A 10,976-nucleotide genomic window follows, 5' to 3' on the forward strand; every position below is an offset into this window, starting at 1 on the left:
ATCTGCTTACAGTGACTAGTGAGCAGGAAGGGCCACTTTTATTTCACAATTTGTGCAAATTCTCACTTTTGCCTGTGGTGAAACCTATGATTTGCGACAACATGGCGGCCATACTTTCACAAAGTTCACAACTTTGCACCTAGTTTGAGAGACACCGGTCTTAGAAACAGATTCTTATAAATTAATCCACAGACAATATAAGGTTTCAGATACCGCTCATCTTTGCTTCACCAATTACTGCACTTCAAGGGACCTGATTCTGTCACTAAAGGAGTTGTGTCTCCATTAACTTTATGAAAAAGTGTTGTTGTTATAATGCTGATCCAGCAGAAAAACTTTTCCCCGTGGGTCTAGAATGGCTGTACTGTGTTATACACCTGAGCCATTACAGTAACGAGCAGCAGTGAAAATGAGCAACTGCAGAGCACTAGACTGCAGATGGGGTGTTAGAGATCAACCTGAACCCTGAAGGTCCTGTACATCACTAATCATGAAAGAACTACTGTGAAAAGTAATTTCGCCAAATTTTAATTGCTTATTGTGCAAAGTAAGTGTTCCACAAACACACACAGTATTGAATGGCTGCTCGGATGCTTATCTATACAGAGAAAGCTCCCTTTCCCCTTTCTGTATGCATTGAGAGAATTGTTTGTGAAAGTTGATCGTCCTTGCTGTAGAATTCAAAGATGTCCATTTCTGTTCTCGGTCTTGAGCTTTGGATTGAAGTTCCTGCTAAGCTTCAACACTGACCAGTCCTTCAGTGTCATCCTCTCCTATGTGGTCAGCCTCAGTGCTGTTGCCCTTGCTTTCGGGTCTAGAGCAGTTGCTCGGATATTCTTGCTTTCTGTTCTCATGGTCATTGCTGTCAGGTTCGGACAGCGGGGCAGGTTGGCCATAAGTCCTCTCAATTTCGTCCATTAGCTTCTCAAGGTCTTGGTCTGTGTCATTTGTGTCATCTGTGTCATCTGTCATTGCGGTTTCCTTCATCTGAGGAGCAGCCCTACTTCCATCCTTGCTTGGGCTGCCACCTTCATCCCAGGGGTCTTCATCAAGCTGCATAGAGAAAACACACAAATACATTCCTATAATTTCAATCCATTTTCAAAATCTAATCCTTGACACATAACAACTCAAAGTCCTGTCACCACAGGAAATCAGAATAATGATCTGTGCCTGCACTTAATCATTATTAATGGGATTGTATACAGACAGTACATGCTTATAGTAAATGAAAAAACAGCAGTTGTTTAATGTAGTATTTAAATCAGATGAAAGAATAAAGGGGCACTTTTTTAACCATGAGCAACATGTACGTCTGAGGTTTTACATCATTCTGCGACACCAGTGCTGTACCTTAATTAAATTCATAACCAATGTTTGGGAGGAAGGTTAAATCCTAATCTTGCACATGTCACATGTCAGCTTGCCTACATATATAAGTCACACCCAGGTCTCCCTTTGCGTATCTCTTTTGCATTCCCCTTACTTCCCCATCTACACCTTTTTAGCATCTCCCTAGCTCAATCCTCAAATTAATGAGGGGGGTTAGGAATGCTTACTGTATCTTCACGGCTTGACTGCCATTCTCTCAGCTAAGTGAGTCACATTAATTATGTCAAAACTAATTTAGACCACAAAATATCAAATCCAAACCTTTGAAGGGACTTAGTTTAAAGGCGCCAATACATAATTAGTATTGTTAGTCAACTAAATATTTCAAAAAGGAACAAAAACACACAGGGTTAATAAGGTGCTCTCCAATGTATGTTGATTGAAACAGTTGAAATGTGAACCTCAACTACATTATAAAATCAAACAGCTCTGCTAATGTTTCATTACAAAAAAACTTTAGTTCAGGACATAAACGCTTGCCTCAACAGAGGTCCAATACTTGTATGATCTGCATATTTTCTGGCAGCACTTGATAAACTGTCAGCAGTTAATAAAGCATCAAGACCTCTAGGCTTTGCTTAAATTTGTGGCAAAAATCAAATGACATTTAATTCTCTACTTTTGGGAAAGCATCTAATTAGAATGGTCATTTCCCATGCTTCCAGAAGGCATTTTTGTGCATTAAACATTGACAGGATTTACTAAATTCTAACGAAGCTATGAGTGTGTACCCTTCTTTTTTATGTTTTGCATCCTCTATAAATAACAAGGAATTCTACTCCAAAGAAGAGTCACCTAATATATTTCCTAGCTTAACAGGAATGCCTTACAGATACTGGATAAAAAAATCTTGATCTGAGAAAACCAGTAGAAGACTTGAAGAATCAAGTATTGGAAATTCTCATAGGCTTTGACAAAATCAGATCAATCGACCCTTTCATAATCATCAGTGAAACATAAGTCAGAGGACACCATTGGAAACTAAAGGAAAACACTTTTAAGACTGAGATCAGGAATCACATTTTTACACAGTTATGTTGTTGAAACTGCTGCCGTGGTTTCCTACAAGAATTGGCCAGAATCAGCTACAAAAAGCCCGATGGCCCTAGATGGGGGCCATTTGTAACCTTATGTTTTGCTGTTCACCTCATCCAGCAGCTGATCCAGCTCTTTGAGGAATTCCTCGTTCTCTCTCTTTCTCTGTGCTGCTGTCCTTTTGCTGCGCAGGGCAATACCATCTCTGGCATCTGCGGCCCTCTGCTCTCTTTTCACTAAAGCGTCTGCCTGGACAGTGACAAAATACACTTCCTCAATCTACTCTGATCCCTGAGAAAAAAGATGAATCCAAAATCCAGCACTTGTAGGGGATGAGCAAATTATCCATGTATGTTCGCATTATTAACGCAGGTACATCAACACTCAAATGCTATGACCATGATAATGTTTCTTTGTTCTTGGCTTTGATGCCAATGTCAGAAATTTGTCTACTGTCAATATTGTTTTCTTCATGGCACTGGGGAGCATTTCTTAATACCGGATGCTGAGACATTTGTACTTTAGTACTTTTTCTAAAAACAGGAGTTTTTTCATTCTTAGAGTACAATAACCTGAAAAGTGTAAAGAAGAAATGTGACATATTTAACTAGAAGGCGCAACTGAATTTAGAGAATGAGGGTCAGCGTTTCTGTGATGGACTGGTCCGTTCAGGGTGTACCCTGCCTTGTGCCCATTATTTCATACACTCCGGCTAAACGCAAGCCTGTATTGGATGAAGCAGTTACAAAATGGATGGATGCATCTTGCATTTTTTCAGTGATGTCTGCTGTCAGCCTAAGCCTTTATACAGCAGTGGTGTCCTACAGACAAGCAGCTTTGCTTGGTCTCCTGAATGTTTATAGTTCTTTAAGACTTGGAAAGAAAACTGTCCTTTTGGTTGAGTAAGCTCTGTGGAACTGGCCATTGCTTTGTAGGGTCAGTCAGAAAAGGGCTGTGGATCTGATCCCTACAGAGCCATAGGGTTTCATCATCACGCATTTAATACCAAGACTATTTCTTTACTCAAAGGGTTGGGGAGTATGGGAAAAGCTACTCAGCCATGTTGGTGAAGATGATACCCTAGTTTCTTTTAAGAGACAGCTGCATGAGATCCTTGAAATAGATTATCTACTAACTACCAAAGAAGTTAGATGGGCCACATGGCCTCCTCTCATAACCATTCTTATGTTCTTATTTGGGCTCTCATGGCCTTAATTAAACTGATTACTGGGTTAGTGTGGGGACAAGCCATGTTGGTGAAGATGATACCCTAGTTTCTTTTAAGAGACAGCTGCATGAGATCCTTGAAATAGATTATCTACTAACTACCAAAGAAGTTAGATGGGCCACATGGCCTCCTCTCATAACCATTCTTATGTTCTTATTTGGGCTCTCATGGCCTTAATTAAACTGATTACTGGGTTAGTGTGGGGACAAGGCTAATTGGCTGGGGTGGGGATTTTTCCATGTTTTCTACAGCCAAGGAGGTAAAGAAAACATGAGTATTTGTTTGTGAATTTTGAGTTCTGGCTATCACTGTCACGAGCAATCACATTTCCATGAATTCCATTTTGATTTCATGCCAGGATGGTAAACAGGTCACAGAGTAAGAAGGCTTGCTAAGATGTTTCCATTGTAATGGTACAACTTGTGGGTAACCGGACACAACATAGAACATTTACCAGGATTTCTGTCAAGTCGTAGGTGAAGCCCTGCGGCTTTTTGTAAGAATAATGCAAATAGTGTGGCATGTCTTCACAATAGTAACAGTACAATGGCTGCAGTGTGCTCACCAGGAAGAGAGAGTCCTCTCACCTCTTCCAATAGCTGCTCCATATCCGCAAGGAATTTCTCATCCTCTGCCCAGGTCTGTGTCTTTTTCCTCTCTCGGTGGGTAAGAGTCCTGATCCCTTCCTCTCTCACACTAACGTCTCTACCCCAGTGTTCAGTGTTAGCCTGGACAGTAAGAAAACTCACTTCTAACTGTTCAAATGCATAAGTAGTGAGGCAGAGAACTGTAGTGAGGCAGATGGGGCACATTGACTTCATCTACAGTGTGTACTCTTTCAGAGAAGATTTTAGTTTTAGGTCTGCGAAATGCGCATTTTATAATAATTGTAAGCACCGGTAAATGTAAAGTCACAGGGTCTCTTTAAACTTTGCATTTTAACAGAGGTTTTACTCATTTATTTCCACTGAACCACCCTCTATGGTTCAACCTTTGTAGTGCTGTAACTGTAATGTAGTGCTAAGAGTCCAGTAGCAGTTATGATGCAGAACTGTGCAATTTAGTAAGTGATTAATGCAGAGGCCAGTATTAAATTTCCGTGTGCTGCAAAAACTTTTTTCTTACTCTGAAAATGTATTGTTGGAAGATAATTTCACTGTTCCGTACAAGAGGGTAGTCACAGGTTTTATGCGGTCCAAATACAGATTCGTAAGGGAAATCAGTATTTGTACGGACCGTCGTATATCGTGTATTTTCAATGTTCTGACTGTTCTGTCGTTTCCAGTTTCTGACTCAGGACAAGGAAATAAAATCTATTAACAGCTCAGCTCGCCCTGCACTTTAGCTGGAAAGTCAAATCACAGCAGGTCTGGAAACACGTATCGAAGTCCGACAAATATCGAAGTTACGCCTCCAATTTTCAAAAAACAAGCGATCAAAGCAAAACTCCAGACATCTTTACTTGTTGCAACACTTGTGGTATGTGTGTAATATACGGTATCTGTATTCAATATACGGTGTGCATTCAATGTAATAATAATAATAATAATAATAATAATAATAATAATAATAATAATAATAATTGCTTACACTTATATAGCGCTTTTCTGGACACTCCAGTCAAAGCGCTTTACAGGTAATGGGGGCTCTTGAATGAGGATCTTATCAACTCACTACCAAGCTAGATTTTTTAAAAGACGTTTTGTTTGTAGCCTATTTATGTTCATTTTGTATATCTGTGGGTAATATACGGTACAAAGTTAGATACCTTCTTGATACCTTGAACTCCAATGCAACGTCTCCCATTTATATCTAGTTTAGTGCCATTGACAGGCTATGGGAAACAGTCATTTTTCTTAATTATCAGTTGCAATAAGCGTTTTCTAAAAATGTTTTGCTTAAGATACAAAGAAATTAAGAATAAGCTGTGCGTTGGTTTAATTGTATTTGTTAGACTGTTGGCTGTTGTTTTAAAAAATAATATGGTTTACTTCACAATGTCCCGAGTAGTTCACTGTCGCAAACCAAATCGTGTTCATTAAAAACAAAAAGTTAACAGATTGAGCGGCGCTTTTGACTTTGAAGCAATCGCACCAGAGGTTAAAACCAGATACAATACATCTTTTGTTCAAATGTATGTGCTATTAACTTTTGACAGCTTGTATTGGTCACTAATACGGATGTTGATTCACAATAAGGTCACTAAGTGGCGTCTTGCTCTTCGGTCCTGGTTTCGTTTCTTTCCCGGGAGACAGAGTGGAGTTTCCATTCTCTGCCAATGGACGTGTTGGGTACTCCGGTTCCCTTCCCCATTTCAAAAACCCGCTTATAGGGTAATGAACATCTCCAAATTGTGCTCCGCTTATGCAGGGATCGTTCCAAAATGCTACAACCTCGTATTTGATTAATTCTAGACCGTTATGGAAAACGATGGGTAAGGTAAAATTACTTACCCCAGTAGTTGAAATTGATTTTCTGTTGAACTTCCCCTCCATGTCTGTCAGAAGTATCCTTAGTTACATTCTTGTCAATACTATGAAATTGTCCACACGTGATCACTTTTACAGGCTGCCGTCACAATACCTGCACGTCTAAACGTCATAATGGGCCAGCGTCTGCGTTTTAGCCTGTTTGGTAGGAAAATGTCATTTATCGAATATGCTACTGCGCGTTCAGCATAAACAAAGCTTGTTGCAATTTAAAATGAGATTGGTTTTGGAAAAAGAATATGATCTTAAGGACAAATTTCACCCTAGGCATAAAGGATTCTAGAATTTGTGTTTTGCAGACATTACCTGCTTTGTTGTTCTTCCTGATATTGTGCCATTACTTTAAATGTAGAGTTAAGGTCAAGATTAAAACACAGGGACATCCCAGCAGAGACCACTCAGCCCATCTTGGACCTTTGAACTGTGGTGAAGTGGCCACTTTTGCTCCCTTGCACTACTGGAAACCACAGTTCAATTCTAGAGCAGAGGCACTGTGTGTGTGGAGCTCCTACATTTGCCTGTCTCATCCAAGTGCATCAGCTTCCTCCCGCATTCCAAAACAGACCAGTAGAACTGGCTTGTGTGGAAAACTGACCCGCCATCTCTCAGTGTATGCCCTGTAATGGGCTGGCACCATGTCTAGGTCTTACTCACCCTTCTGGGTGAAGTTCCAGCTCCCTGTGACCATGAACTGGATGAAGTAGTTAAAAAAAAAGTTCTCTAGAATATTTCAGATAACCATAACAGTGCTTTATAATATTAAGGAACAAGTAATAGGTTTATTCCATGCTAAAAAAAAAAAAAAAAAGAAGAAAGAACACAACGTTTCAGCCGTGGAGCCTTCTTCAGGTGAGAAGAAGGTGGACACCCGAAGAAGGCTCCACGGCCGAAACGTTGTGTTCTCTTTGTTTTTTCCCCAGCATGGAATAAACTTATTACTTGTTCCTTTGCAGCCTACGCATGCTGACGCAGCTACCCACCTGAAGTTTATAATATTAATACTACTATACTGCAAACCATGTATACCAGAGAAATGGCTGCAAGGCAAAGATGGCAAGGGAAGCCATATTGGTACAAGGAAACAAGACCAGAGCAATTCCCAGAAAATGGTCCAAATGCCAGCAACATCAACTGCAATTGTGAAACCACAGTTTGACTTCAAACACCATGTTTGCCTTACAAACTAGTTAGGTGTTACTCCAAGAAAAAGCAGAAAGACACCAAAATTCGCAAAGTCATTTAATACAAAGACTACTACAATGTGACAACAGAACATCATAAATAGTGTTAAACTGTAGCTGCCAAGGTTTACATAAAAAAAAAAGAATACAAAAAGCAGGCTGGACTATTCAAGGTGCCTGCTTGCACACAATAACCATCTCAGTGACACAAGTAACCAGCCTCCCATTCTGTACAGGGAGGAACTAACTGGTCAGAGTGGGATTATTGCAAGTGAAAGGAGCTCAGCCATCGGGGATTAGAAGATCCAGCATGTGCCGACAGCACCCACCACACACCAGCAGTACTCAATTCCTACCAAGCTCTTAAGATAGAGGAAGTTGCCACATTGGAAACTTTGCAATGTTTTAAAATCAACATAACTTTGGAGTTGCATATCAAACTCAACAGATGAAAAAAAGGCAACAGCCAAAACTTCTTTAATACCAAAAATACAAATTCTGCCAATTTTGCTGTAGGCTCGACATGATCCAACAGCTCAGCTGCAACAAAAAAAAACAGCTGGGGGTCAATCCCCAGATCTGGGAGCCCCTCCATGACATCAATGCTGTCTGTATTGCATATGAAGACTTCCAGCCTGTTACCAAGATCAGAACACCAAGAACCCAATAGAGCTCAGGGCACAAGTGGGCTCATGAGTTGTGGGGCTAGAACTGCTGGTTCTTGAGCAGTTAACACAGTGGCACTCCTGAGCCAGGATAACTGCAATACTACAGCTTACAAGGAAAACCCAAAAGAAAAACCAAGCCCTCTGCTTCACAATCAAAGCAGTTTCATAGGAAAATAACTGAACTACAAAAATAATAGCATGGTTCTGTAATACAAATACCCAGTCAACTGAAACATTTACATGCCAATTAGTGTTACATGTTGGAACTTATGTAACCAACTGTAGCTGCCATATTCTCTTTAAGTGAGCAGGATATGCTGCCACACTGACCTAAACATCACAGGAACCAATCTGCCCAGAAGGCAGATGTGGAAAGTCATCTCACTGGTCTTAGGCGAGAATGCAGCATACTCCCCACTCCAAGATATCCCCACTAGTGCCAGAGCCACAGGCTGTACGCTCTCATCCTGAGTTAGATTTGTGGAATGACTTGACAATTAGTAAAAATCTTAAATTACACCTTAAAAACTGGAAGGATAAAATAAGTGTCCACAAAAAGTGGTAAATAAGGTATGATACATGTTTCAGAGGCTAGGCATGAGGCTCTTCTCTAAGCCCTCTCGCCCCTTATCCTGCGGGCCAGCTGGATGTCTTTGGGCATGATGGTGACCCTCTTGGCATGGATGGCACACAGGTTGGTATCCTCAAACAGACCCACCAGGTATGCCTCACTGGCCTCCTGCAAAAAACAAGAAGTTAATGCCAATTAACAGCTACAACAAGGGGAACCTTTTAAAAGAGGACTACCCAAGGGCAGGGTTAACAATATCTCAAAGCACACTTATTGACAAGCAGAGGTCTCCTTGCTACTAGTTAAAATGTGAATACACCAGCATCTTAAACCTGCTCCTCAATAAAATAACTGGCAACTGTTGTCAGTATCGATAAACTGGCCTTTAAAAGATGGCAACAATGCACCCTAAACTTCTGAAGCCCCCCCCCCCATCACTACCAAATCTAGTCACAAACCCTACCTGCAGGGCACCAATGGCAGCACTTTGGAAGCGCAGGTCAGTCTTGAAGTCCTGAGCAATTTCTCTCACCAGACGCTGGAAAGGCAGTTTGCGGATCAGCAGCTCAGTGGATTTCTGGTAACGGCGGATCTCTCTCAGAGCCACGGTTCCTGGCCTGGGCAGAAAGGGGGGAAAAAATTGGCACAGAAGCTGGGCTTCCACAGAAATGGCAGTCAGTCCAAGTCAAAAATCAAATCCTAGAATTAACTCTTCCTCAGTCAGGCACAAAGCCAACCCACATGCCTGGTAGTTTCAGCATCTGCCTGAATTACATTCAGAGGGACTGTCCTGGAGGGCAAATTTTTGGTTCCCTTTAAAAAGTGTTTAGCAATTCCTTCGGGGCTGGCAATTACTGACTTAGCAGTAGTGGTGTTTTTAAAAGATGAAATATAACAAACAGAGCGCAACCACTAATCTCGATATGGCTGACAGGCAGCATAACAGATATTTACCTCCCATTTCAAACAAACCTCAGTTCACAAAACCTGAGGTAAAGTAAAAAAAACCCGTATAACCACTTTAATAATACTGAACAGGGGTGTGTGGAAGTTTTACCTGTAACGATGGGGTTTCTTCACTCCGCCAGTAGAGGGCGCACTCTTCCTAGCGGCCTTGGTGGCCAACTGTTTCCTCGGCGCCTTCCCTCCGGTGGATTTACGGGCGGTCTGCTTAGTACGGGCCATCTTCACTCACCTGGAAACGCGAACGTTACAACAGGTCACAACAGAGTCTCCCGCGACCCATGCAGGCATCCCCGGTTTGACGATTTAAAAAACAAAAACGAGCAGCAGTTTTCAAAGCCACCGAACCGGGGGGGAACTCGGCATACAAAGACGGTTAGCTCCCCCGTCTCCCCAGGGAGAGCTCGGCGCGGAACTGGCTATTCTAAAATGGATTCTTTCAAACGAGGGCAACATGAGCTCGAATCGCAACAGCTGTAAAACGTGAAGTCGTCCCCCCCCCCCCCACGGCGGAGCGGGCTGCGGCCCCGGCAGGCGGTCGTGACCGCTGGGAGGCAACGCGCTCGAACAGCCCACATCCCCGCCAGGCCTAGCTGCCGAGACCGCCCGCTTACATAATCGTACTGCGGTCTTTTGTCTCTCCCCATCCTCGCCTGAAGAGTTTTCTTCCTGCAAGTCTCCCTAACCGACTCGCTTAAAACATCGATCTCTCCCCCACGGTAACTCCTCGTTATCGTGCAGACCTTGAGCCAGCAAGCGGCGATACACTTCAGGCTCCGGGCATAGACCACCGTCCCTCCTCCTGCGTTATGAGGCCAAAGACCGTTGGTCAAAGCCTCGCTCCTTACCACCTTGTGGAGGCCGAAAGAGATCGAGGGACCGGGGTACAGCCAGGTAATGGAGATAATATCACCCCAATATTAACTACGGGGAACAACGACCTTCTCGACAGCAACATATCGATATCAAAATAGCTTTTAAAAAAATACTGAAAAACTGTACCTTTTCGCTGTACGATCCGCGTCGTCTGTGCTGGGGAATTACTCCAAAAGCTCCACCGAAACCTCCCACCCCACGGTTCACAACACTATCCTACCCCCCTCCTTCACTTTTGCCATTTATAGCTCCAATGACGTCGTATCAAAAGTTTTTTTATTCGCATTAGTCTTACGCCGATTGGATGAAGGTGTGGAGACTCACAAGCAGATTGGATGAAATGATGACACCTGATTGGTTGTTCACGCTAATGTCCCATTGGCTTCCTGAATGAGGAACTGTGACCAATAAGAACGTTCGCTGCTGGAGCCTCACAGTTGTCATTTGGTTAATTTTATTCCTCTCCCATGTGGCTAAGCTAAACATAAACATTTTAGTTAATTTCGTTCCATCTGTAAAAAATAGACTGCTCCACACTTATCAATACGAATTCCAGCATCTTAGATTTGTAAT

The 10,976-nt window shown here is 42.3% G+C and overlaps 2 protein-coding genes across 3 annotated transcripts; both read right to left on the reverse strand.

Annotated features, from left to right (window-relative positions):
* Nucleotides 1-512: 512 nt before the first annotated feature.
* Nucleotides 513-6,214, reverse strand: LOC148652601 (uncharacterized). Of its 2 annotated transcripts, none has more exons than XM_088599528.1 (4): nt 6,109-6,214; nt 4,243-4,383; nt 2,539-2,676; nt 513-1,053 (listed from the first exon to the last, which is right to left on the reverse strand). In XM_088599528.1, exons 1-4 carry the CDS (start codon nt 6,148-6,150, stop codon nt 733-735), a joined length of 642 nt encoding a protein of 213 aa, XP_088455654.1. In that variant the 5' UTR covers nt 6,151-6,214; the 3' UTR covers nt 513-732. The 2 variants fall into 2 exon arrangements, with proteins under 2 accessions (XP_088455654.1, XP_088455653.1); XM_088599527.1 differs by having other exon boundaries at nt 4,243-4,410; nt 6,109-6,212.
* A 1,156-nt stretch (nt 6,215-7,370) lies between these two features.
* LOC148652602 (histone H3.3A) lies at nt 7,371-10,685 on the reverse strand. The gene is made up of 4 exons (XM_088599529.1): nt 10,530-10,685; nt 9,622-9,759; nt 9,028-9,181; nt 7,371-8,732 (listed from the first exon to the last, which is right to left on the reverse strand). The coding sequence occupies exons 2-4, from the start codon at nt 9,747-9,749 to the stop codon at nt 8,604-8,606; spliced, it is 411 nt and encodes a 136-aa protein (XP_088455655.1). The 5' UTR covers nt 9,750-9,759; nt 10,530-10,685; the 3' UTR covers nt 7,371-8,603.
* Between the last annotated feature and the right edge of the window lie 291 nt (nt 10,686-10,976).

The sequence above is a fragment of the Lepisosteus platostomus genome, chromosome 11 (assembly GCF_059453375.1).
Source record: "Lepisosteus platostomus isolate fLepPlt1 chromosome 11, fLepPlt1.hap1, whole genome shotgun sequence".
In the NCBI taxonomy this organism is placed as follows: domain Eukaryota; kingdom Metazoa; phylum Chordata; class Actinopteri; order Semionotiformes; family Lepisosteidae; genus Lepisosteus; species Lepisosteus platostomus.